The 26,442-nt window shown below is 43.6% G+C and overlaps 2 protein-coding genes and 1 pseudogene across 15 annotated transcripts in view; 2 read left to right on the top strand and 1 right to left on the bottom strand.

The window, feature by feature from the left end:
• The window catches only part of PRMT7 (protein arginine methyltransferase 7), a 46,796-nt gene extending 31,617 nt beyond the window's left edge, over positions 1 to 15,179 (bottom strand). For 10 of the 14 annotated variants that reach the window (XM_042920822.1, XM_042920826.1, XM_042920828.1 and 7 more), the window contains exons 1-4: positions 15,093 to 15,173; positions 9,975 to 10,126; positions 9,664 to 9,841; positions 6,276 to 6,312 (exon numbers count right to left, since the gene is read on the bottom strand). In XM_042920822.1, the coding sequence (XP_042776756.1) occupies positions 6,276 to 6,312; positions 9,664 to 9,758 (132 nt within the window). In that variant the 5' untranslated portion in view covers positions 9,759 to 9,841; positions 9,975 to 10,126; positions 15,093 to 15,173. Of the gene's footprint in view, positions 1 to 6,275; positions 6,313 to 9,663; positions 9,842 to 9,974; positions 10,127 to 15,079 lie in introns of those variants that run through there. The other 4 variants (XM_042920823.1, XM_042920824.1, XM_042920825.1 and 1 more) reach the window with 4 other exon arrangements.
• A 54-nt stretch (positions 15,180 to 15,233) lies between these two features.
• SLC7A6OS (solute carrier family 7 member 6 opposite strand) lies at positions 15,234 to 25,410 on the top strand. The gene is made up of 5 exons (XM_042920840.1): positions 15,234 to 15,464; positions 15,589 to 15,876; positions 20,843 to 21,046; positions 23,457 to 23,577; positions 24,649 to 25,410. The coding sequence occupies exons 1-5, from the start codon at positions 15,270 to 15,272 to the stop codon at positions 24,777 to 24,779; spliced, it is 939 nt and encodes a 312-aa protein (XP_042776774.1). The 5' UTR covers positions 15,234 to 15,269; the 3' UTR covers positions 24,780 to 25,410.
• Positions 17,432 to 18,129, top strand: LOC122209142 (annotated as a pseudogene).
• Positions 25,411 to 26,442: the final 1,032 nt, after the last annotated feature.

Raw genomic sequence — 26,442 nt, 5'->3', positions numbered from 1 at the left:
AGGGGCTGGGGCTCTGCCAACAACCTTCTCCTTTTCCAGCTATTAGGTATGGACAACAGGGGAACTACAGGGCGACCGGCAGGTAGGAAGAGGCAGAAAACTTGTTCCTTCCCAAATGGTTGCTGCTCTCATCAGGGTCCTCCCAGAAGTGGCAGCCAGCTCCAGATGCCAGCTCCTCCCCAGCTCCTCTCTATACTCTCATCACCAGCCTCCTTGGGCACCTCAGAGACAGGCGCAGCACTCATGCAGCTGTCCCTCTCGGAGAGCTGAGCACCAGTTCCACAGGACCTCTCCTCCATGCTTCCAGACTCATGAAGCTCACTCTTCTGTATCATCAGCCCTAGGCAAGTTAGCTGCCTCCTGCAATTACTACCACTAGGTAACCTTGGTGCTCCCATTTGCTTCCCAGGTCTCCCACATCTGTGTTACCAATTCCGCCTGTGAAATTCCCTCTGTTGAAATAGTAACATGGCTTTGGATTTCCTTACTGGACTCTAATTCACAGGGGTTCCTTGTCTCAAAAAATAATCCCCTCCTCAGGAAATCATTTCTTTGTTTTTAGTTCAGGTCTTTAGCAGCTGACAGATACATTTCCAATCTGTAACAGTTTGGCTCCATAGGTACCCTGACCCTTCTGATGAAAACAATAATGATACGGAAAATACATGCAAATCTTTTAAAATGCACTAATGAGCTGGCAAGTTAGAAACATTAAGAGGCCAAACTCCTGGGGGCGCCTGGGTGGCTCAGTTGGTTAAGCATCTGACTTCAGGTCATTATCTCACGGTTGGTGGGTTCGAGCCCCACGTCGGGCTCTGTGCTGACAGCCTGGAGCCTGCTTCAGATTCTGTGTTTCCCTCTCTCTTTGCCCCTCTCCCACTCATGCTCTGTTACTGTCTCAAAAATAAATAAACAAACATAAAAAAATTAAAAAAAGAAAGAGGCCAAACTCCTCTGAGGGGAAGTAGATTCCCCTCAACTGAGCCTTAAGGTGACTGCCTGACAGGGTGACACCTTGATCACAGCCTGCAAGGGACCCAGAGTCAGGGCACACAGCTAGGCTTGAGCTCAGATTCTGAACCCATAGAAATGATGAGACAATAATAACTCTTTTCAACCATTAAATTCTGGGATAACTTGTTATACAACAGAACATAATACAGGACTGATATCAAAAGGGCAACATTCTCAGACCTGAGTGCAATCAAGTCAGAGATCTCAATAACAAAAATATAACTAAAGAAAAAGAGATTTTTGAACTTGAGAAATTCTAAACTCACAGGTAAAGAACTAAATCAAAAGAGAATTAGAAAATATCTAGAACTGAACTTTTTAAAATTACATTATCAAAACTCAGGGGATAGCTAAAAGCAATATTTGGAAAGAAATACATTACAAAAGACAAGAGATAAGGTAAGCATCTGTCTCAAAAAATTAGAAAGAGGACTGCAATATAATCTCTAATCAGCAGATAAATAAAAATAATAAAACACAAAAATTAATGAACCAGGGAACAAATATGGAGATTTTATAGAAATTTTTTATAAAAGTTATTTCAAAAATCTAATTGATGAGCCTCTGATAAGTCAAAAAACAAAAGGGAAAAAAGAAGTAAGCAAAAACTGGGAATAAGGGGTGGGGGAAAGAGCACGGTACCACTATATATGCTGCCAATATTAGAAAGATTAAAGATTATAAACAACTTTTAGCAAATACATTTTGAGGTACACCTGGGTGGCTCAGTTAGGCATCTCTTGATTTCAGCTCATGATCTCACATTTCATGAGATGGTGGCCATATTGGGCTCTGCACTATCAGCTCAGAGCCTGCTTGGGATGCTCTCTCTCTCTCTGCCACTCCCCCTAGTGCATGCACATGCTCTCTCCCTGTCTCTCAAAATAAACAAACATTAAAAAAAACTTAAGATTACAGAACTTCAAATCAATAAATAAAAATCAACTGAAATTTCATATATCAGCAGCAGCCTTTAAAACCTTGGCAGAGGAGGGGCACCTGGGTGGCTCAGTTGGTTGAGCGTCCAACTTCGGATCAGGTCATGATCTCACAGCTTGTGAGTTTGGACGCCGCATCGGGCTCTGTGCTGACAGCTCAAGAGCCTGGAGCCTGCTTTGGATTCTGTGTCTCCCCCTCTCTCTCTGCCTCTTCCCCTCTTGCATGTGCTCTCTCTCTCTCACTCTCTCTCTCTCTCAAAAATAAATAAATGTTAAAAAAAATCAACGGGGCGCCTGGATGGCTCAGTCGGTTAAGCATCCAACTTTGGCTCAGGTCATGATTTCGTGGTCCATGATTTTGAGCCCCGCATCAGGCTCTGTGATGACAGCTCAGAGCCTGGAGCCTGCTTCAGATCCTCTGTCCCCCTCGCTCTCTGCCCCTCCCCCACTCATGATCTGTCTCACTCTGTCTCTCAAAAATAAATAAATGTTAAAAAAAAAAAAAATTAAGAAAAAAATTAAGAAAAAACCTTGGCAAAGGGGCAGCACCTGGATCAAGTGTGGGACTCTTGACCTTAGCTCAGGTCATGATCTCACAGTTCATCAGTTCGAGCCCCACATCAGGTTGTGCACTGATGGTGCAGAGCCTGCTTTGGGGTTCTGTCTCTCTTCTCTGCCCCTCCTTGCCCATGCTTTCTCTCTCTCAAAATAAATAAATAAACTTAAAAAAAAAACCTTGGCAAAGGGAAGGATTTCTTAAACAAGAGACAAAAAGTACCAGCCAACAAAGATTAAAAAATAAATCCTGACATTAAATTTAAGAACTTGCATTTATCAGATGAAAAAACAACCCATAAAGTAAGACACCTACAATACATGTAACTGACAAATGATAAGTACCCAAAATACATAAAGAACTCTTATAAATAACTAAGTATTAAAAGAAGAAACATGAAGGGCACCTGGGTGGCTCAGTTAAGCATCCGACTTCAAGTCAGGTCATGATCTCGCAGTTCGTGCATTCAAGCCCCATGTCCGCTCAGTGCTAACAGCTCAGAGCCTGGAGCCTGCTGTGGATTCTGTGTCTCCCTAACGCTCTGCCCTTCCCGTGCTTATGCTCTGTGTCTCTCTCTCTCTCTCAAAAAAAAAGAAAAAAAAAAAAAGAGGAAACACGAAAAGCCAAGGAACAAAAAGAGTTCATACTCAGTAGTAACCAGAAGAATGCAAATTAAAACTGACAATGACAGGCTGGATCATACCTATCAGACTGTCAAGAATGTAAATTGGTTAATACCAAATAATGGCAAGGACATGAAACAAGAAGAACTACCATACACAAGTATGAGAATGTAAAATGGCATGATCCTTTGGGAGACACTCTGACATTACTTCATAAAGTTGAACAAACTCAATGGGCAGCAACTCCATTCTTAGATATACCAATCTAGAGAAGAGTATCCCAGAGTACAGGTCCTAGAATATTCTAGGAGCACTACGTACAACAGCAACAAGTTAGAAATAACCCCAAAGTCTACCAACAGAATAACAGGTAAGCGATGATATATTTATACAATGGAATCCAAACATCATGAAAATGCATGAACTACAGCCTCATGAAAAATGGATGAATCTCAAAAATAATGGTGAGCAAAGAAGAAAGTCATAAAGATTAAACAGTATGACTCCATTATATAAAGTTCACAAACAGGCAAAACTAGGAATTTACTTTTTTAATACAACAGGTGGTAAAACTATAAAGAAAAGTAAGGGAGTGACTGATGTAAAATTCAAGACAGTGGAAACTTCTAGGGGAAGAAAAAGGAATGCAATCTAGGAGTACACAGGGGAATTGTGAGTAACTGTAATGTTCTATTTCCAAGCTGAGTGGTAAGTCTATGAACATTTACTATTCTTTTTTAAACTATACATACACATTTTATACTCTTCTGTATGTCTGTCACAATAAAAAAGTTTTTTAAAGAGTAAGAATGCTAATAAATCTTAAAATAGCAGCACTGAATTCTAAAAGAAAATGAATAGTGGGGCGCCTGGGTGGCTCAGTCAGTTGAGCGTCTGACTTCAGCTCAGGTCACTATCTCGCAGTTCATGGGTTCGAGCCCTGCGTCGGGCTCTGTGCTGACAGCTCAGAACCTGGAGCCTGCTTTGGATTCTGTGTCTCCTTCTCTCTCTGTTCCTCCCCTGCTCACGCTGTCTCTCTATCTCTCAAAAATAAATAAAAATAAATAAATAATGAATAGGGGGTGCCTGGCTGGATCAGTTGGTGGAACATGTGACTCTTGATCTTGGGGTTGTGGGTTCAAGTTCCAGGTTGGGTATACAAATTACTTAAAATCTTTAGGGACACCTGGGTGATTCAGTTGGTTAAGCGTCCGACTTCAGCTCAGGTCATGATCTCGCAGTTATTGAGTTTGAGCCCTACATCAGGCTCTCTGGTGTCAGCACAGAGCCCACTTCAGATCCTCTGTCCTCTCCGCCTCCCATGCTCACACTCGCTCTCTCAAAAATAAACATTAAAATAATAATAAATAAAAGAAAATGGATAATGTCAAAATTCTGACAAAAAGTGATTTCCCAATCAGAATCCATATTCAGCCTAAGTCTTAACTGTAAGGACAGAATAAAGAAGTTTTCAGATTAGCAAAGTTTTTAAACTCTCACCTCCCATGCACCCTCTCATAGGACACTGAGGAAGAATGTGCTTCAACAAAAAGAGAGGGTGAACCACAGAGGAACACAGGGGAACCAGGAAACATGGGACTCAATATAAAAAGAGAAGAAAAGGGGGGTGCCTGGCTGGCTCAGTCGGTGAAGCACCTGACTTCGGCTCAAGTCTTAGTCTCACAGTTCATGGGTTTGAGCCCCGTGTCGGGCTCTGTGCTGACAGCTCAGAGCCTGGAGCTTGCTTCGGATTCCGTGTTTCCCTCTCTCTCTGTGCCTCCCCAGCTCACTCTGTCTCTCTCAAAAATAAATATTTTTTAAAAGGGGGGGGTTAATTAATGAAGAGGTAGGAACGTTCCTCAAACGAGTTTTGATTTTAACTTGACAACAGCGAGAGGCCACCGAGGATGGTGCTAAACAGGGTTCTGAGGGTTTTAAGCAGAAGAATAACATGGATTGGCATTTCAGAAAGACCCCTTGGGCTGCTATGTAAAGAAAGGAAGAGAGGTCAACACTAGTAAATGAGGTCTGAGCAGGCAGTAGGGTTGAAAGATTCACACAATTTGATGACAGACTGTGTGCTCAGATGAGGAAAAGGGTGCCATTTTTCTGGCCTGGCTGACTGAATGAATGGCAATGCCATTTGTTCAAATCCCCTGGAATTTGAGTCAAAAAGGATCATCTTTGCAGATGATACTAAAATCAGAGAGGCTCACAAGCTCAAGAAACCAGTAAGAAGCCAAGACCACTAAGCTAGAGAGAATTAGTCAAATTCAGAAACAATGTCTGTCCACATCCTATAATTCCCCAATAGCTCAGCAAAGGCACTCAGCTATTTGATAAAAATCAGGGAAGCACCTAGCCCCTTTTGGTGTATTCTACACACTAATGATGCTCAAGGAGACTGTTATGTCATGATGTTGCCAAGAAGTATGCATACTGAGCAGTTAACCAGGGCTGGATGAAGTAGACACCAACAACAAAGCCTCATGACCAACCTGACCATGTGCCCTGCTCTCTCTCTTACCCTACACTGCTTAGCTCTTAAGCCTGAATCCTTTGCCTTCAAGCCTCCGCATTTCTGAGCCATCCAGATGAGAATGACCAGTCAAGCACTCTGGTAGGCCAGGAAAGCTTGCATTGCTAACCACCGTTAACACCAGAACTGTAACATAATTCAAACAGGAAAAGAAAACTCAGATGAAACAAAAAGAAACAAACAAACAAACAAAAAGCTGAAATGTCACAGTGCAACAGAAGTCAAATTTGCTTTTACACAACAGTCTGCAGTGGCCTCTAGAGATATGATTTTAAAATTACAAACGGACTACACGAGGTAAAACTGTGTAATTAGAGAATCTGTATCTAGAGGAGATTATGGAGATCAGCTAGTATATCCCACTCCTTTTAAATCCTAATAAAAAAGATCTGCAGAGGTCCCATGTTTTCTCCAAGGCCACACTCAAGTGAACAGCAGAGCTGGAAGTAGGACAAGGCCTCCCCACTGATTTCCTGACCATTCGTTACACCATACTGCCTCTGTACATTATTCTAACATCATGTCTCTGGAGGAAACTTTTGATCTTGTAACTAACTAAAGGTTTCAAACACCACAGCAAGATAATGGTTTCCTTTTACACTTACTCTGTCTTTGTCATGTAACATATCAGCATAGGAGGATCTAAAAAGAAACAAAAGGTCAGAACCTCTATTAATGATATCCATTAACATATGAGAGCATTCACATATATAAATGCATTCCTAAGTCAAATGGAAAAACATCCAGGCCCACTTTATTTTTTATTTATTACTGAACTATAATTGACATACAATGTTACGTTAGTTTCAGGTGTACAACATATTGATTCACAATTCTATACTCAATGTTTAATATGTTAAGTGGAGTCACCATACATTATAACAATGTTCCCTCTGCTGTACTTTTCATCTCTAACCCAGGCCCATTTTAAACTATTTTAGTAGAGTTATAAGCTAAAATTCTCTGGTATTGCAGGAAAAAAAAAATCTTAAAGATGTTTACTTTCAGCAAAGAACCTCAGAGCTAAAAATGGTCTGGGAGTTAGCCCTGTCACAGCCACCAGCATGCTGATCATGTTATATGTCACACATTTTTTTTTCTCTCCAGAACTCAGACTCAATTTGTCTAATACTTTACATAATCTTGCATACATTTGCACATTACGATAATCACAGATTCAACACTGCAGAGACGAATCAGGGACCTGCTGTATAAGTGAGGGGTATCATGCCCAGCACTTTCTATTAATTCACAAACTTGAAAAATCTCTGGCAGAGTCAGGATAAGCTCCCAGAACTCAGCAGGCCCAGCCCAAAGATGCTTTCTGAGAGATGCAGGTGAGAGCTAAGGTGCTTTCACTAAACAGAGGACCTCCAGCTTCAGATCAACACCAGAATCACTGGAGACCTATTTTTTTGTTTTTGTTTTTGTTTTAAATAGACAACATGGGGCTTGAACTCACGACCCTGAAATCAAGAGTTGCATGTTCTACTGATTGAGCTAGCCAGGGATCCTTGGAGAGCTTATTTTAAGTGCACATTGCCAAGGCACCTGGATGGCTCAGTCAGTTGAACTGAGTCTCTGACTTTGGCTCAGGTCATGATCTCACTGTCTGTGAATTCAAGCCCTGAGTCGGGCTAGCTGCTCTAAGTGCAGAGCCCACTGCAGATCTTCTGTCTCCCTCTCTCTCTGCCCCTCCCTTGCTTGCACTCTCTCAAAAACAAATAAAAATTAGGGGCGCCTAGGTGGCTCAGTCAGTTAAGCAGCTGACTTCAGCTCAGGTCATCATCTTGCAGTCTGTGGGTTCGAGCCCCATATCCGGCTCTGTGTTGACAGTTCAGAACCTGGAGCCTGCTTCAGATTCTCCGTCTTCCTCTCTCTCTGCTCTTCCCCCAGTCGTGCTCTCTCTTCCTCTCTCTCTCTCTTTCTCTCTCAAAATTAAACATCATAAAAAAAATTTTTAAGAAACACTGAAAAAAATTTTTTAATGCAGATTCTCACGATACATGCAAACAGATCCTGATCCAGAAAATCAAGCTGGAGTCTGGAAATACGCACTTGAACTGGTACCCCACACAACTGTGACACAGGCAGCTCATATTCTAAACTCCAAGGAGCACTGTACCAGAAGAATAGCATTCTTTTCGTTTTAATGGCACACCATGGCTTTTACATGTGAACCCACCTAGGAATGCTTAGTTGAAATCTGGTTCTGTCTTTCCCTACCTTCCAAGAGGCATTTCTGGTCCCCATCTTCATAGCCTCATCATCCACTCTCCCCACCACTCCACAGACATCATTCTGCCTAAGCACTATCAACCAACTCCATCACTAACATCCAGGATTTCTGTCTCTGTTGGACACTCCCTCTTCCTGAAACACTTTCTTCTTTTCCACTTGCTGGCCATTCCCTCCTGGTTCTCCTGCCTCCTCTATTCCAAGATTCTTTCTTCAGCCCTCTACCTTTCTCATCACACACCCTCCCTCAGAGCCTGCCATCTTTTCCATCTTGAATTCTAATAACTGCAAACTGGCTCCAGACCCATGTTTATCTGCCCACTGCATCTCTACCTGGATGTCGAAACCCAAACACCTAATCTCCATCACCTTCTCCTCTCCAGCAACACTCATTCCTCCTGTGGTCATCCCTCTCACAGAACACAGCTCCATCCACTTAGTCACTCTAATCAGAAATCTTGGGTGCTTCTGGAATTTCTCTCTCCTTCCACCACTGAACCAATGAGTTATTAAATCTCAAGCTCCTTCAAAGCTGTCTCCCCACCTCCACTGCCTCACCTGTAGGGTTGCAATATCCACCCAAATGGCTTCCACTCCCTCCAACCCACTTTCCACACTGTTCTCAGTAAATGTCCCAAAATGCAGCTTAATCTTTTTTCTCCCCAGTTTAACATCTCAATCACTTACAAAATGATGTTCAAAATCTTTTGAAAGAAGGTAGTATCTTTGAGCCCTTATTCTATACCACACATTGTATTTGTCACCCATCAAAGAGCCCTAAAATAAGGCTTTATATGTGAGGAAATGTACATTATTACATGTATGGAGACATATATTATCATACTGAGGCTCAAGGAAGTTAAGGAGCTTAGCCAATGTCAGAGTTAAGACACGACAGAGCCCAGACTTACCCTCATGCTCCTCTTCCTGCATTTTGCTACCACCCTTTACAACATGATCCTGCCTACCTTTTCGGTACCCTCACCAGAGCCCTGCTTTTGTACCACATTCCAGCTACCTCAAACTGCTAGCAATCCCCCAAACTAACTGTTACACGTGATCCCTGCTGCTCAGAAAGCAATTTCCCTCCTTTTAGATTTGGGAAATCACTCACATATCACCGCCCCCGCCCCCCCCCCCCCGCCGGTTCTTACTGCTTCCATGAACTTTTGCACCCATGTCCAGTGGCCTTTCTTCACTGTGTCATGATTCATTACATGTCTGTCTCTTACAAAAAACTGCATGGTCCTTGAGGATGGGAACCCCATCTTCTTCATTAGCTCCACCACAGGACTAGTATGTTGTATGCACTTAATGACTGCTAAAGAATAGTAGCGCACTCAACAGTTTTAAATATCCCTTCCCAAGTCAGGGAAGAATGCATTTTTCACATTTTCCATTCAAAAGAATTTATATGATAAATGTGTCTCCATTTCAGTGACACAATGAATGAATTTCATAAACTCTTCAATTATCACTAGTACTACTGAGGTGGGTCCTCTCTGCTCCACTAGACAGATCCTCTGAGACTCTGATAAAGCTGTTACATGATATGTGACTCTCTACACAGAAATGACTTTGCTTAATTCCCACACAAACCTACCTGGCTGAGCAGACCTGCTCATGACCAACATCTGCCCTGATCAGAAGCACTGGGTAAAGCTTATTCCACATTTGGACAGGATTCTAGGGCTCCTACTTTGAAAGCCAGTGTCCCCACCCAGCTGCAACCAATAGTGAACACACCCTTGTTACCTTGCAATCTCCTGGTGGTAATCATAGTGCTCATCCTCTTCCAGCCACTCCACAGAGCCAGTGGTTGGATTGGCCCGCCCGCAGAAGACCTTCATGGTGCCAATCAGCTTCTCAGTTTCACCACAGAAAAGCAGCCTTGCCAGCTCACTTCTTGTGGACAGGTCTAATCATCAGAAATCTATTCACATCATAATGCCCAAAATGTAGAGGAAAATAATTTTAAAGACAAAAAAAAAAAGGAAAAAAATCATAAAATGGACAAAAGCATCAAAGCCAATGAAATTATTTGTTAATCGGTATTTTAGGGGCACCTGGGTGGCTCAGTTGGTTAAGTGTTCGACTTTAGCACAGGTCACGTTCTCCTGGTTTGTGGATGCGTCCAAGGCCTAAGCTGGGTTCTGCACTGACAGTATGGAGCCTGCTTGGAATTCTCTCTCTCTCCTTCTCTCTCGAAATAAATAAACTTTAAAAAAAAAATAGTATTTTAATCTTTCCCACAAGTTATTTGGTTTTACATTCAGCATATAACATCAAAAACATCAAAAGCTATCTGGAAACTTTGGCAGTCCCCAGTGATTTCAGGTTAAATGAGCCTCACAGGTGCAACTCGACGCAGCCTCAAGGTAAAGGCAGATGAGAAGAGAAATAAAGCAAACAGGTGGTTAACCAGAAAGGAGAAACAAAGAGGCTGGGGTAGTGGGAAAAGAGGGCCACCAATACTGCCTCAGGATATTAAATAGTTTAAACACTAGTGCCTGGGTGGCTCAGTCAGTTAAGTGTCCGACTCTTGGTTTTGACTCAGGTCATGATCTCACGGTGTATGAGTTCAAGCCCCACATCGGGCTCTGTGCTGACAGCTCAGAGCCTGCTTGGGATTTTCTCTCTCTGCCCCTCCCCTGCTTGCTTGCTCTCTCTCTCTCTCTCTCTCTCTCTCTCAAAAATAAAGTTTTTAAACACTTAGTTTAAGGAAAAATACAAAGAGCAATTCAAGCAAACTAGGAAAACTTTCATCTAAACAAATATATCACAGCTATAAGTGTGGATAATCCAAAAATATCATGTTGAGCCAAAAATAAATAAATAAGCAAATCACAGAATACGTAATGATTACATTTTTATAACATTTATAATGATGCCGAACAAGAATATATTTTTAAATTTTTTTAATGTTTATTTTTTTTTATTTTTGAGACAGAGACAGAGCATGAATGGGGGAGGGTCAGAGAGAGAGGGAGACGGAGACACAATCTGAAGCAGGCTGTCAGAACAGAGCCCGATGCGGGGCTCGAACTCAAAGACCGTGAGGGGCGCCTGGGTGGCTCAGTCGGTTGAGCGTCCGACTTCAGCTCAGGTCACGATCTCACGGTTTGTGAGTTCGAGCCCCGCGTTGGGCTCTGGGCTGATGGCTCAGAGCCTGGAGCCTGCTTCTGATTCTGTGTCTCCCTCTCTCTCTCTGCCCCTCCCCCATTCATGCTCTGTCTCTCTCTGTCTCAAAAATAAACATTAAAAAAAAAAATTAAAAAAAAAAAAGACCCTGAGATCATGATCTGAGCCGAAGTCGGAGGCTCAACCGACTAAGCCACCCAAGTGCCCCAAGAACAATATATTCTTCAGGGATCACACTAAAATGCATAGCAGGGAATAAGGATAGTGGTTACCCCTAAGAGGAAAGGGAAAAGGCTGGGATCAAGGAGGGCCATACAGGGGGCTTCAAAGTAATAGTACTGTTTCTTCTTAAACAGGATGGGGAAGTGCCACCTGGGTGGCTCAGTCGGTTAAGCATCCGACTTTGGGTCAGGTAAGTTCAAGCCTCTGCATTCTGTGCTGAAAGCAAAGAGCCCACTTTGAATCCTCTGTCCCCCTATGTCCCTCCCCAACTTGCACAGGCTCCTTCCCTCCCTCTCTCTCAAAAATAAACATTAAAAAATAAATAAAACTGGGTGGTGGGAAGAAAGATGTTCATGATACTGTCCTCCTTTATGACTTACCATTTTTAATAATGATTACTTGTTACCTACTCAATATTTGATTTTAAAAGTAATTTTCTTTTAATTTTTTTTAACATTTATTTATTTTTGAGACAGAGACAGACAGAGCATGAATGGGGGAGGGGCAGAGAGAGAGGGAGACACAGAATCAGAAGCAGGCTCCAGGCTCTGAGCCATCAGCCCAGAGCCCGATGCGGGGCTCGAACTCATGGGCCGCGAGATCATGACCTGAGCTGAAGTCGGACGCTTAACCGACTGAGCCACCCAGGCGCCCCTAAAAGTAATTTTTAAAAATTCTTCATCGAGAGATGTCTGGCTGGCTCAGTTGGAAGAGTGTGCAACTCTTGATCTTGGGGTTGTGAGCTCAAGCTCCACATTGGGTGCAGATTAAATAAATAAAATTTAAAAAAATTCTTCATCTTAAAAACTCCTTCAAATTCTCCAGATTCATCTTGTATGCCCTATTTCTGCAGAGATCTATTTCTGACAGAGAAACACCACAGCTCAAAGTCTGAAGGCACCTGTCAGCAGGTATGGGCTCTACCAGCACCCTCCCTCCTACCTTCAGAAAACCTCAAGTGTTCTACACTCCCCTTCATTTCTTGTTAAACACTGATCTATCTTCAGGAAACCTTAGAAAAAATGCCTACTCCATAGGTCCCTAAACATCCCTGAGGCATTTTACTGACCAGAGTTATTGCCTTTCTCTCAAAGTTATTTAGACTAAACACTTAATTCTCATAAAAGAGGATGGTGAAAAATCTTTTCTTAAAAGACTCAGGCAGTCAGTGGTCTGGTTCAAAGTAGTCAATTTGTCCTTCAGTGAAACTCTACTTCTAAAATCTCAGTATTACTCACACTCTCTTCTAGTGGCTCCCAAACTTTCTGGCAACACCAGAAAGAAATATACTTTACATAAAGACACAACACACACACGTACATACAAACTTTCACTAGTGTTTAGCCATTCTATGGGCAAAGTCCTTTGATACATTCTACTGTATTTTTTTTTCTCTTTTTTTTTTAAGTTTACTTATTTGAGAGAGACAGAGAACACATGTGTGGGGAAGGGGCAGAGACAGAGGATCCAAAGCAGGCTCTGCACTGTCAGCGCAGAGCCCGATGCAGGGCTCAAACTCATGACCTGAGCTGAAATCAACAGTCAGGCGCTCAACCTACTGAGCCACCCAGGTGCCCTGATTTTTCTTTTTAAATTGATCATGATCCACTAAACTGATTTCACAATTTTTTCAATGTTTATTTTACTTTTTACTTTGAGAAGCATTTTTCAATGTTTATTTATTTTTGAAAGGCAGAGAGAGAGGGACACAGAGGATCCAAAGCAAGCTCTGCACTGTCAGCGCACAGCCTGATGCAGGGCCTGAATGCACAAACCGTGAGATCATGACCTGAGCTTAACCAAATGAGCCACCTAGGTGCCGGATTTCACAATTTAACTGAGTTGCAACCTACAGGTTAAAAAGTTTTGCCACAATCAGCTGTGAACCTCTCCTATGTTAATTTTTTTTTTTTTCAACGTTTTTTTTTTTTTGTTTTTTTTTTTTATTTTTGGGACAGAGAGAGACAGAGCATGAACGGGGGAGGGGCAGAGAGAGAGGGAGACACAGAATCGGAAACAGGCTCCAGGCTCCGAGCCATCAGCCCAGAGCCTGACGCGGGGCTCGAACTCACGAACCGCGAGATCGTGACCTGGCTGAAGTCGGACGCTTAACCGACTGCGCCATCCAGGCGCCCTATGTTAATTTTTTTAAAGAGTATCTCCAACTATCAGAATCTGTAACGTGCTTTAAAGAAGCGTGTCCAAAAAATGCCACAGTAGAAAGAAATAACCATATCTGGCTGAATGTTCAGGGAAGGCTTAAAAGATGGCTAGGATTTAGATGGGCATGGGAGGGAGAGGGCACTTCACCAGATCAGACTTAGACAGTCATGTACCGTTAATAAACCAGTTTAACTGAGGTGAAACTGAACAAGAGGTCAAACTTATCAGTGAGGTACATACGGTGCAGAGTCCTAAAACCCTTATCCTGTGGGCCATGTGAGATCAATTCTGAAGTTATTTAAAGGTTAAGAGTGTAATACAGAACTCTAATCTATGGAATTTCCTTTTTGTCTGTGCTGTTGCTTAGGCTATAAATAGGACTATAGTTTTTTCATAACTTAGAGAAGTTACTAGTTTCATATAAGTTTAAATAAAGGTTGCAGATGGGAACCATGTCCTGTAACCTCTTTGAGTACTACACATCTCCTATGAATAAATCCCTTTTATTATTATGACTTGTCCTCTCCCAAAAGGACCTCACACTCCAGATTCAGGAGCTATTTTGACCCCCTCCTCATTCAAAAGACCTGTGAACTCACATGATAGTTTATAAGGCTGGAATGGAAACCACCATGCCAAGCCCTAAATGGATTACCAACCAGATTTCAGAGCAGATAGCTGCTTCATTCATTCAAATTTTAGTAAAATTTATACAATATCAGACACTGCGTTAGGGACTGGAGAACTCCCATTAAGTAAAATAAAGGAGCTCTTTATCCTCCAAGGGATTAGATTCTAATAAGGGAGAGACTAAATATACAATCACAAACTATGTGAGTGCAAGAAAGGAAACAGGCAGGGTGCTATGAAAGAGAATTAACAAGGTTAATTGTTAGACTCTGAGGAAGGTGGCAGTTAAGATGCTACAAGGTAAGAGAGAAAAGTAGTGCTTATGTTTCTGGAAACCTTACCCCTACTTTTCCAAGAAAAAGTCCTAAGGGAAAAAAGACCTGTGTATATAAGCAAGACTGACAAAAGCCGGAATGACTGAAGCACTTCCAGCAAAAGTATCGAGAACGATAGATTAAGCGTGGGCTACTGTAAATCACACTGAACCATGCCAGCTTCGGAAACGCGTTTGGATATTGTTCTCACTCGCTGGAAACCACTCAAGGTCTTAAGCACAAAAACGTCCACGTCAGATGTACGCTTTTACAAGACCCTTCTGACTAGCGTGTGGTGAATGGACTGGTTTCCAACTACTCAGAACACAGTGACTGGGAAAAGCGAGCCCATCAGCAGTTCCCTGAATCAGAGAAGCGTGGGTCAATTAAGGATGTGATGGCTGGAGCTCCATATGATTGCGGTTCGAATTTCTGTAGCTGAAGGGAGACGCCAAGTACTACAATCCAGGTCCCCGTAGAGGTCACCCTACAGAGTCGGGGCCCAACCGTATCCCAGTTTTCTTGCCGGCCCAGGCTCTCCCCACCGCCGCCCAGTGCAGACTCTAGAAAGGTCCTCGAGAGACGCATACCCCGGTGGCCTAGAAAGCCCACGTCAGGCCCGTCGGCCAAAGCCGCTGGGCTGACGGCCGGATGATGGCGGCACCCGGGACTCTAACTGCAACCCCACCTTCCCTACCTACCCATGCGCCTCACCCGCAGCGGGAACCGCTCCGTTCACTTCCGCCGCTACCTCCACCACGCAGAAGCCGGCGTACGGGGGCGGGATCTCTCAGGGCCCGCTGAGAATGCTGGGAGCGAGGCCCGGAAGCGGAACTTAAAGGCTCTCCCGTCGTACCCCACGGGTTCCCAGAGTCCTCCGCGACAGCCAGTATGGAGGCCGGGAGGACTGCAGTGCTTCGCGTGAAGCGGAAGCGTAGCGCAGAGGCTGTCGAAGCTCTTGTCCTCTCTTGTAAGCGCCTGCGGAGGGGCGGCGTCGAGTCGGTAGCCCAAAAGACACCTCCCGAGGATGTGGAGAGAGAGCCAGAGAATAATGTCTTCCAGTTGGTGGCCACCGTGCGCTCCCAGGTATTGGGCGGGATGGAGCCGATGTCTGAAGGGGATCTTAGGGCGCAAATGGGGGGAAATTGTATCCCTGACCCCTTGACGAGCCGCCTGCTTACCCCGGCTGCTCTTCCCTACCACCTCCCAGGAGGAGCCAGTCCAGGAGCTCGTTCGAGCCGCCCTGCGCCCTTCCCGGGGCAGCCAGCAGCGTATTCGCCGAGAACTCCGCGCTTCGGCTCGGGAGATCCGACAGGAGGGCCGCTACAGGGTGATTTCTAGCCGCCGATCCTCAGGAATTCCGTCGGGTAGCCTAGAGTCCGAAGACGTGCCGGGAAACCCAGAAGCCACCGAAGACGGAAGCTTCCAGCTGTTCGACCTAGTCCACGAGGAAGGAGACCCAGAGACCACCGCCGCCGCCGCCGCAGTCTCCTCCAAAGTGAGTAGCCGCCGGGAGCAGAGCGCTGGCCTTCCCGCGGACAGATAGTGCCAGGGTCTGGGCACTTAGCACACAGTCAAGAGGAGGCACACAGCTTCGCCCTACTGATGAATGAATGATCTATCAGCCGAGATAACCTCCTTTTACAGATTAAGTTATTCATTCAACAGTATTTACTGAGTGCCCACTATGTGTCAGGCATTGTTCTTAGGTTCTGTGGATATAGCTTTGTGGATTTAACATTCAGGTAGAGGAGAGAAACAGAAAGCAAATTTAATAAGGGCTGTACAGGGAAGGGGGGGCAGGAAAAGATTGGTTCCATTACAGAGAGGGTCTCAGAAAATGACATTTCAGTGAGGACTTGGAGGAGGTGAATGGCAAAGTACTGTGGATATGTGAAGAAAAGGCAGTTTGGTGTTTTCAAGACCAGTGTGCCTGGAGCTCAGTGAACTCTGGGAGAATAATAAGGAATTTGGGAAAGGATTCCTGTTAGACCCTGAAGATACTTTTAATTTTTGTTCATTTTTGAGAGCGGGAGCAGGGGAGGGGCAGAGAGAGAGAGAGGGAGACACAGAAACCAAAGCAGGTTCCATCCAGGCTCTGAGGTGTCAGCATAGAACTTTATGTGGGGCTCAAACCCACGAACCCCGAGATCACGACCTAAGCTGATTATCAAGAGTTGGACACTTAACCGACTGAGCCACCCAGATACCCCGACCCTGAAGGTACTTTTTTTAATTTTTTTTTTTAATGTTTATTTAATTTTGAAAGAGACAGAGACAAAGTGTGAGTGGGGGTGGGGGAGAGAGAGAGGGAGACACAGGATCCAAAGCAGGCTCCGAGCTGCCACCACAGAGCCCGACTCGGGGCTCAAACTCACAAACCGTGAGATCATGACCTGAGCCGAAGTCGGTCGCTTAATCGACTGAGCCACCCAGGCGCCCCTTGAAGATGCTTTTAGAGACACATTGCCTTTCACCCTTAGCTGGGTAATTACTGGAGGGTTTTGAGCAATGTAAAGATAAAACAGATGGAAAAACTCATCAAAGGAAGGTTAAAGGACTAGTTCTCCCTAGCGAATCAAGTTTGAGGCAGATTTAAGTCTAGAATGCAAGTCTCTTCACATTTAATCCAGTGTTCTTTCCATTGTTAGATTTACTAAATTTGTTTTGTACTTCAGTTCCAAAAAACAAAGGCTACCTGTATTCAGACTATAGAAATAGAAAACTCTCAAACTAAAAGGTTCACCCCCCATTGATTTAACAAAAAAACTTGGGGCGCTTGGGTGGCCCAGTTGGTTAAGCCTCTCACTTTGGCTCAGGTCATGATCTCATGGTTCGTGAGTTTGATACCCACATCAGGCTCTCAGCTGTCAGCATAGAGCCTGCTTCAGATCCTCTGTCCCCCTTGCTCTCTGTCCCTCCCCTGCTTGCACTCTCTTTCCGTCTCTCTCAAAATAAACTTAAAAAAAACTTAATAAACTTCACTCTTCACTCCTTTTAAAAGTTAAAGTTTAAAAACTGAAATTTTAATTCCAAATATATCAAGCAAAAAATATTTCATCATGATGCTGGTATACTTGGATAACAATTTGTGCATGATGATGACAGCCACATCTTTTACCAAAACTAATTGAAAACTGATTTATGAGTTATAAGTCAAATAGCTTAAAAAGTAAACCAACGTTCGGTGGAATTGAATCAACCAAAGAACTCATTCAATTTTAAAAGAAAAACTAGTATGTAAGCTGATGAAGGATGTGAACACAGACTTCCCAACAATGCAATAAAAACTAAACACATCAAAAATGTTTGCATATCAGAGAGCGGGACATCCGGCTTGCCAGTGGGCATCTTCAGTCTCCATGTGAAGAAAGCAATTTAAAAATGGGTGACGTTGAGAAAGGCAAGATTTTTGTCCAAAAGAATGCCCCGTGCCATTCTGTCGAAACGAGAGGCAAGGCAAACACAAGACTGAGCCAGATCTCCATGGTCCAGTGGGTGCAAGATAGGTCAGGCCCCTGGATTTTCTTACACAGATGCCAACAAGAACAAAGAAGCCCTGGGGAGAGGTGACACTGATGGAGATTTAGATAATCGCAGAAAGTACATCCCTGGAACAAAAATGATCTTCACTGACATTAAGAAGACAGAGAAAAGGACAGACTTGATAGCTTATCTCAAAAAAAGAGCTACTAAGGAGTAGTAATTGGCCACCGCCTTATTTATTACAAAACAAAAATGTCTCATGTCTTTTTTTATATGTACCATAAATATTTTTTTAATGTTTATTTATTTGGGGAGAGGGGAGGAGTGCAAGTGGGGGAGGGGCAGAGAGAAAGGGAGAAAGAATCCAAGGAGGCTCTGTGCTGTGAGTATAGAGTCCAACAGGGGGCTCAATCTCACAGACCAAGAGATCATGACCTGAGCCAAAATCCAGACGCTTAACCGCCCCTCAGGATTGTCTTTTAAACAGCTCTTCAAAAACACAGCTGTAGAATTAATCACAGGTTTAAAAAAATGCTTGTCCATAGTAATTATCTTTTTAAAAATGGATTTAAACTGAAAGCAAACTTGGGGTTTTATGTCTACTAGACTAGCAGGGGAAAGATTGATAGCACTGCTGGCAAGGCTAGATTAAAATGGTACACAATTGTAGTGCTTACAGTTGATGCAAGGCTTTTGGAAAACAGCATGGCTTTATTTATCAGCAATCCTAAAAATAGCTTAGGACCTATTTTAAAACTACTTCAATTTATTTTTTTATTTTTATTTTTTTTAATGTTTATTTTTGAAGGAGAGAGAGAGACAGAGTGTGAATGCGGGAGGGGCAGAGAGAGAGAGAGACAATCTGAAGCAGGCTCCAAGCTCTGAGCTGTCAGCACAGAGCCCAACACGGGGCTCGAACTCACAAACCGCGAGATCGTGACCTGAGCCAAAGTCAGACGCTCAACCGACTGAGCCACCCAGGCGCCCCTATATATACTTTTTAAAGTGAAAAAGTTCAGTTTATTTTATCTAGTGATCTCAACCCCAGGATTTATCCTAGGGAAATAATTCAGAAGCAAACAGCTATGGTCTTAACAAAAGCTACTCTTGGTTTACTAAGTAATTACTGTGCATTAAGTACTATGCTAAGTCCTTACTGTGTTTTCTTTTAATTTAACTCCTTTAATTCTCATGCAAACCCTATGAGGTAGGTGTTTTATCCCCATTTTTCACATGCAGGAAACACATTCATTGCAGCATTGTAGATGTAGGCTAAAAAACTGAGAAATTGACATACACAACTGCCTGCACCATTAAAGTGATAACCATGAAGACTGGCAAGATAGTATGTATGTTTATACCAGCATACACATAGACTAGACTAAAGAATAATTTTTCTTTTATAAAAATGATAGATGTTCCTTATAGAAATTTTGGAAAAATATAGGAGGGGTGCCTGGGTGGCTCAGTTGGTTAAACAACTAACTTCAGCTCAGGTCATCATGATCTCACGGTTCCTGGATTTGAGACCCACGGCAGGCTCTGTGCTGACTGCTCAGAGCCTGGAGCCTGCTTTGGATTCTGTGTCTCCTCTCTCTGCACCTCCCTGGCTTGTGCTCTCTGTCTCTCTCAAAAATAGACAAACATTTGAAAAAAAAAAAATTTTTTTTTTTTTTTTTTTAAGAAAAAATACAGGAAAGTAAAAAGGGGAAAAAATCACCTATTTTACCCCCATCACAAAGGTAATTGGAGTAAAATCAGCTTATTGTCTTCAGAGTATAAAATCAGCTTATTGTCTTCAGAGTATGGCATTTTTGTTTGCTAGTCTTTGTAAATATTTTAATGGCTGCATGATTTGCTGGACTAAGGGTGGGGGGCTTATAAATGGGAGCCAGAACTTTGCTTGTGAACAGTTTTGAGGTTGGTCAACAGCCTGCACAAAAAGTGACATCTCTAGTTCCTTTTGACTTTGGAGCAAGAAAGAATTAATTCCCTTCATCTTCTAAGTCTGGTCTCCCTTTATCTGCCTTAGCTATGCAACATTCCTCCCAATATGGTATCTGGTTTGAGCTACACAGCCTCCTCCGATGAACCCTTTGAGAGGGGTCATTTGTAGCATGCCCCCCTGGGTTTGCAAATTGACCTATGCTACTCTGGATGACACAGCCTGTTGCCCTGGAGTACCTCTTCCCTGGGCCAGTTCTATTCTGGGGCAATCTATCCTGAGCTATTCTTTCTAGCAGTAGGATTATAGGGGAGTTCACTCCTGGTTTGTGATTAAAAGTGGGAGGGACATCATTAGGGCACCTGGGTGGCTCAGTCACTTAAGCGTCTGACTTTGGCTCAGGTCATGATCTCACAGTTCATGAGTTTGTGCCCCACATCAGGCTCTCTGCTGTCAATGCAGAGCCCGCTTCAGATCCACTGTCTCCCTCTCTCTCTGTCCATCCCCTGCCTCACACACACACTTTCTCTAAAATAAACATTTAAAAAAGAAACTTAAAAAATATTTATTGAAAAAAAAAGTGGGACATCATTGTGGGCAAGCCAGGTGGTGGTAGTCATGAGTCCAGGAATCGCCTTTAGACCCCTGTAGGAGGTAACACAAAATGCAGATCCCTAAGGGGAGAACATCATACTGAAGGAGCTTAGAAGACATGGGGACAAGACCAGCCAGCTCTGCTGGCCCTCTTCTCAGGCCCATCTTTCCATGTGCTCTCTTCTGTCAGCCAAGCACAAAAGGACAGGAGCCTATAAGTATCTATTTCAAAAGAAAAACTACACATTAAGTTTTTAGAGATAATTGAGTTTTTAATTTCATTGCTAATTAAGAAGAAACTAGTAGGACATGGGAATAAGAATCTTGAATTTAACATAGACAACTATAGAGAGGCTTCTTTCACTCAAATCTTAGATTCCTCCTTTTGGAACATCAATGGTTTAGATCATGTATGTATTATCTCTTGATTTCTTTATAGATCTCTGACCCAGATGTGATCCTCTGCAATTCTATAGAGTTGATCCGTGAGCGGTTGGCTGTATCTGAGGATGGACCAAGAATTGGGCACCAGGAGGAACAGAAGGATGACTATGTATATGACATTTACTACTTGGAGATGGCCACTCCAGGATGGATTGAGAACATCCTCTCCGTGCAGCCCTATAGCCAGGAGTGGGAGCTGGTAAGGGGACCCATGAGGATGAGGGGCATGAGGTAGCCTAAGCAATTCTCTGGTCAGGATGCTTTGCATCCACTGGGTTCAAGGTTGTTCTTACCTCTTCTTGTTCTTGCTTAAATGTAAACATTTATTCTAAATGCTTCCTGGGAACCTGGGTTTAGTGCAAGAAATTTTGGGAACGACGGTCTACATTGATAATGTTTGCTCTTAATACATCTTTTATAAGGTTTGCAATATCATTTTTAACATTTATACCATCCACCCTTGGGGAAAAACATGGGGACTTAAAGAGAAAATAAACCAGAAATTCTTAAACATGAACGGTGGGGCGCCTGGGTGGCTCAGTCGGTTGAGCGGCTGACTTCGGCTCAGGTCATGATCTCACGGTCCGTGAGTTCGAGCCCCGCGTCGGGCTCTGTGCTGACAGCTCAGAGCCTGGAGCCTGTTTCATATTCTGTGTCTCCCTCTCTCTGACCCTCCCCCGTTCATGCTCTGTCTCTCTCTGTCTCAAAAATAAATAAAACGTTAAAAAAAATTTTTTTTAAATAAATAAAAAATAAAAAAAACCATGAATGGTAATAAAAGCTTTTTTTAAAATTATATCTTAAAAGGGGGGGATCCTTGGATTAAGAAAGCTAACATCCTGGGGCACCTGGGCGGCTCAGTCAGTTAAGCATCCGACTTTGGCTCAGGTCATGATCTCACAGTCGTGGGTTCGAGCCCTGCATCAGGCTCTGTGCTGACAACTCAGAGTCTGGAGCCTGCTTCGGATTCTGTTTCTCTCTCTCTCTCCCTCTCCCTCCCCCTCCCCTCCTCCTCTTCCTCCTCCTCCTCCTCCTCCTCCTCCTCCTCCCCCTCCCCTGCTCATGCTCTGTCTCTCGGTCTTTCAAAAATAAATAAATGTTAAAAAAAAAAATTCTTTTTTTTAAAAAGAAGAAGAAAACTAACATCTTGACATCTTTATTTATTTTTCTTAGTGAGCTCTACATCCATCGTGGGGCTCACACTCATGACCCCAAGATCAGGAGTCACATGCTCTGCTGATTGAGCCAGCCAGGCGCCCCTTGACATCATTATTCTGTTTTGTTTTTTCTTAAGTTTGTTTACTTTGAGAGAGAGATAGAGGGCGTGCCCCTGCACATGAGCAGGGGAGGGACAGAGAGAGAATCCCACACAGGCTCCTTACCGTCAACACAGAGCCTGCCATGGGGCTTGATCTCATGAACCGCAAGATCTTGACCTGAACCAAAATCAAGAGTCACTTAACTGAGCCACGCAGGTTCTCCTGACATCCTTATTATTTTTTTCCACCAGCGGGGGAGGGGCAGAAAGGGTGGGGACAGAGGATTCAAAGCAGGCTCTGCACTGACAGCATCAAGCCCATGAGATCATGGCACCATGAGATAATGACCTGAGCTAAAGTTGGATACTCAACCAAGCCACCCAGGCATTCCAACTCTTTTGTTGATATTGTTTGTTTATTTTGAGAGAGTAAGAATGTGCAAGCGGGGGAGAGGCAGAGAGAGAATCCCAAGAAAGCTCCATACTCAGTACAGAGCCTGATGTGGGGCTTGATCTCACAACCATGAGATCATGACCTGAGCCAATATCAAGAGTCGGACACATAACCAACTGAGCCATTCAGGCGCTCCAGACATCATTATTCTTAAAACAAATTCTAAAATGGTGAAAGGCATATTTATCCCATACCTACACTGCAACCATAGTCTCACAGTCACGCACCCACCCTGGACCATTGCATAGCTCCTCTTCCTGCCCTTACACTCAAGTTTTGGTTCTGATTTTTGGCATCACCCATAATCCATTTAATCCCTCTCCCACCTGGCTATCCTAAAGTTTGAAGATCACTGCCATCACCTGCTCAGAGCTGTCTCTCCTCCCCAGCCTGGTGTGTTCCCTTCGGGTGGAGTTCATCCTATCTTATCAGGATTGTAATGCCTGGAGCTGGACTCTGAGTGGGGAATAGGGCTGTTGTCACTATCTTGTAGCCTAAGGTTACTATAGCCTCTTGTGCAGCAGATTCAAAGCAGCTCCTAGGCTGCCTCATTTTCACACAGCACTCTTAATTTTTTTAATGTTTTTTTTTTTTTTAATTTATTTTTGAGACAGAGAAAGAAAGAGCATGAGCAGGGGAGGGGCAGAGAGAGAGGGAGACATAGAATCTGAAGCAGGCTCCAGGCTCTGAGCTGTCAGCACAAAGCCCGACACGGGGCTCGAACTCACCGTAAGATCATGACCTGAGCTGAAGTTGGACACTTAACCGACTAAGCCACCCAGGCGCCCCTTTCACACAGTGTTCTTAAATGATCTCTCCAAGTTGGTCTGCTAATAGCTTCCCCCCTACAACCTTAGAGGTTTTGATTTATACTCATGATTGTGTTGAGATGTGCAGGTGAATGATGACCAGCAACCAGAAGACATTTATGAAGATGATGATGATGAGAATAGTGAGAGTAACTGGCGCAATGAGTACCCAGAGGAGGAGAACAGTGATGGAGATGAAGATTTCAGAGGTACATGGGTGGCAGTGTTGGATGGGAAGGGACTGGTGGGATCTAAGACTGAGGTGTGAGCACGGTTCACTTACATCTTAACTGGCTTTCCTTCTCTACCATTCCCAGCAGCTCACCCACAAGCCATTGGAGCTCTAAGAGCCCCAAAGACCAGTGTTTCCAGGGGGCCTACTGGGGTTTTAATCTCAGTCAGGCCTGGGTTCGAACCCTTGGTTCTTTCATGGCCTATCTGTGGGTCTTGGAGACATAGTTAATGGCTCACTGAGCCTCACCCTGTCTCCAGAACAATATTGCACTAACTTTAGTGATTGGGATGAAGGGAAACATCTAGCTCAGTGTCTCTTCTCTCGCTCAGTCAGGAAAGTATTGGAGAGGTTTGCCAGTAGGAGCAGAGCTAGGATTTTGACAAATCAGTTATATAACTTTTCAAAGAAGTTGCTGTGTTTATACCATTTTGAGGAAGCTGCAACACAGGCATGGTACCCTGGGGAAGGAAGAAGGAGAGATACTCTGATGATAAAGTTCCTTCAGTGATTATGTTCTTTGTGCCAACAAAAAGAACTTCTTGGTCTCTGTTAATGGAGGAACAATTAAACTATGGAATATTCTTTTGGGGAAGTGCCTGTGATATGTTGAAAAGGGCAGACATGAAACTATATTTACAGTATGACTACAACTCTTATAACAACAACAACAAAAAAATCCTATACTTAGGGGGAGAAATGAAAAAATATTCCAGTGTTGAGGGACTTGGTTTAGGTGGTAGAGAAACAGGGTTGCCTTTTTTTTTGTTTATTTTTGAGAGAGAGAGCACAAGCAGGGCAGGGGAAGGGGACAGAGAAACCAAAGGGGCTCGAATTCACAAACCGTGAGATCATGAACTGAGCCGAAGTAGGATGCTCAACTGACTAAACCACCCAGGTGCCCTCCCCTGCTTTTTTAAATTCAAATTTCTCTTCACTAAGCAAGTATTTTAGAATAGAGAACAAAAAACCCAGACCTTCTTGAGATGGTAAAGGGTTGTCGTGGCCACCTAGAAACTCAAACAGCCCATTTCTTTTATCATTCTAGGCTCTGATGAATACGACAGCTTCAGTGAAGAGGAAAGAGGCAGCAGCAGACCACAGATGTGGAGCAAATACCCTTTGGATGTGCAGAAGGAATTTGGCTATGATAGTCCCCATGACCTGGATTCAGACTGATGATCCCATGAGATTCTATCACAGGCCCTTGAGGGCTCTAACTGTAGCTTCAGCCACCCTAGTAACATCCTTGGGTTTCTTAGCTTAACAAGTAGAAGGGAAAACCCATGTCCAACAGCACCCTCCTACCAGTAAAAACCTGTGCTAAAGGAGTGTGTCTTTTTCAGTAACAGTAGGGCCCCTTTGCCTCAATCAAAAGTGACTCTATAGTCTGGGGGGAAAAAATGCTGTAAAAATGATGCTTCCTGGCCTGGGGATTTTCCCATTCTCCTCCTACACTAAGGCCAGTAAGTGGAGGAGAGCCTCCTGTTTCCTCAGCACTAAGATTTAGCTTTCTCATACCACCCGGCCACCTGCCTCCAGTAAAAGCCTTTCTTTTGATGGAATCTAGAAGGGCTATAGTTGGTCCCTTATAGCAGCAAAGACTGGACAGTTGTGGCCATAGAGATGGAAGTAGAATCTGCTTGAGCAATGAGAGGTTTTAAGTTAACAGCTGTCTCTACCACCCTGTTTCTTGACTCTGATAATGGTTGTAAAGACTGCTGTCTTCCTTTGGCAGTGGTGCCAGAAAGAACAGGATATGTATGAATGTGATACTCTTATGTTTAATAAAAACTAACTTTAAAAATAGGAGCAAGTCATTCCTTGAAAACCTTTTAGTTTTTATTTTTTTAGAGAGAGTGAGTGGGGGAGGAACAGAGGAAGAGAGAGAAACTTAAGCAGTCTCCACAATCAGTGCAGAGCCCAATGCTGGCTTGATCCCACAACCCTAGGATCATGATCTTAGCCAAAATCAAAAGTTGGATGCTCAATGGACTGAGCCACCCAGACACTCCTCAAAAACCTTTTTTTTAATATTTTTTAAATGTTTATTCATTTTTGAGAGAGAGAGACATAGGGTGAGTGGAGGTGGCCAGAGAGAGGGGGAGACACAGAATCCAAAGCAGGCTCCAGACTGCAAGCTGTCATCACAGAGCCAGACGCAGGGCTGGAACTCACTAACGATGAGATTATGACCTAAACTGAAGTCAGATGCTTGACCAACTGAGCCACCCAGCTGTCCCTCCTCAAAAACCTTTTAAATCTGAATGGCTTTACATGTTTTCCCACTGTACCTCCCATTTCCTATCCCCACCCTCGACCAAAAATGGGCGGGGGGGGGGGGGGGGGGCGGGGGGGGGTTAGTGAGACAGCTTTCAGGATTGACCTTAGACACTAAGGACTTCAGTCAAGTGAGGAAAAGAAAAGCATATCCTGAACTTAGCTTTCCAATGAGAAATGTTAACTACGCACAGTACTCACCAAAAAGTGATTAACGGAACTTGGACTCCCTATAAGCAAACTCTGTCCCTACTTCATTCCATACCACACATCTTTGCTCTGAGTTGGCATTTATTCTTCTAAGAGAACACTGTCCCATAGAACTTCATGCACAATTACATTCTATATCTGTACTGTACAATAGTAGCCACTAGCCATATGTGGCTCAGCTCTTAAAATTTATGATTAGTGCAACTGAGGAATCAATATTTTTAAATTTAATTAGCTATATGTAGCTAATAGTTAACTGTACCGGATAGTACAGGTCTAGGAAAATAATACACAGAACCTTTGATTCAAAATGTGCCTTCTTGCCCTGTGGCACGAACACCCATCACATGGA

The sequence above is a fragment of the Panthera leo genome, chromosome E2, assembly GCF_018350215.1.
Source record: "Panthera leo isolate Ple1 chromosome E2, P.leo_Ple1_pat1.1, whole genome shotgun sequence".
NCBI classification, from domain to species: domain Eukaryota; kingdom Metazoa; phylum Chordata; class Mammalia; order Carnivora; family Felidae; genus Panthera; species Panthera leo.
Note: the sequence above shows the minus strand (reverse complement) of the source record. Positions and strands in the feature narration are given on the sequence as shown.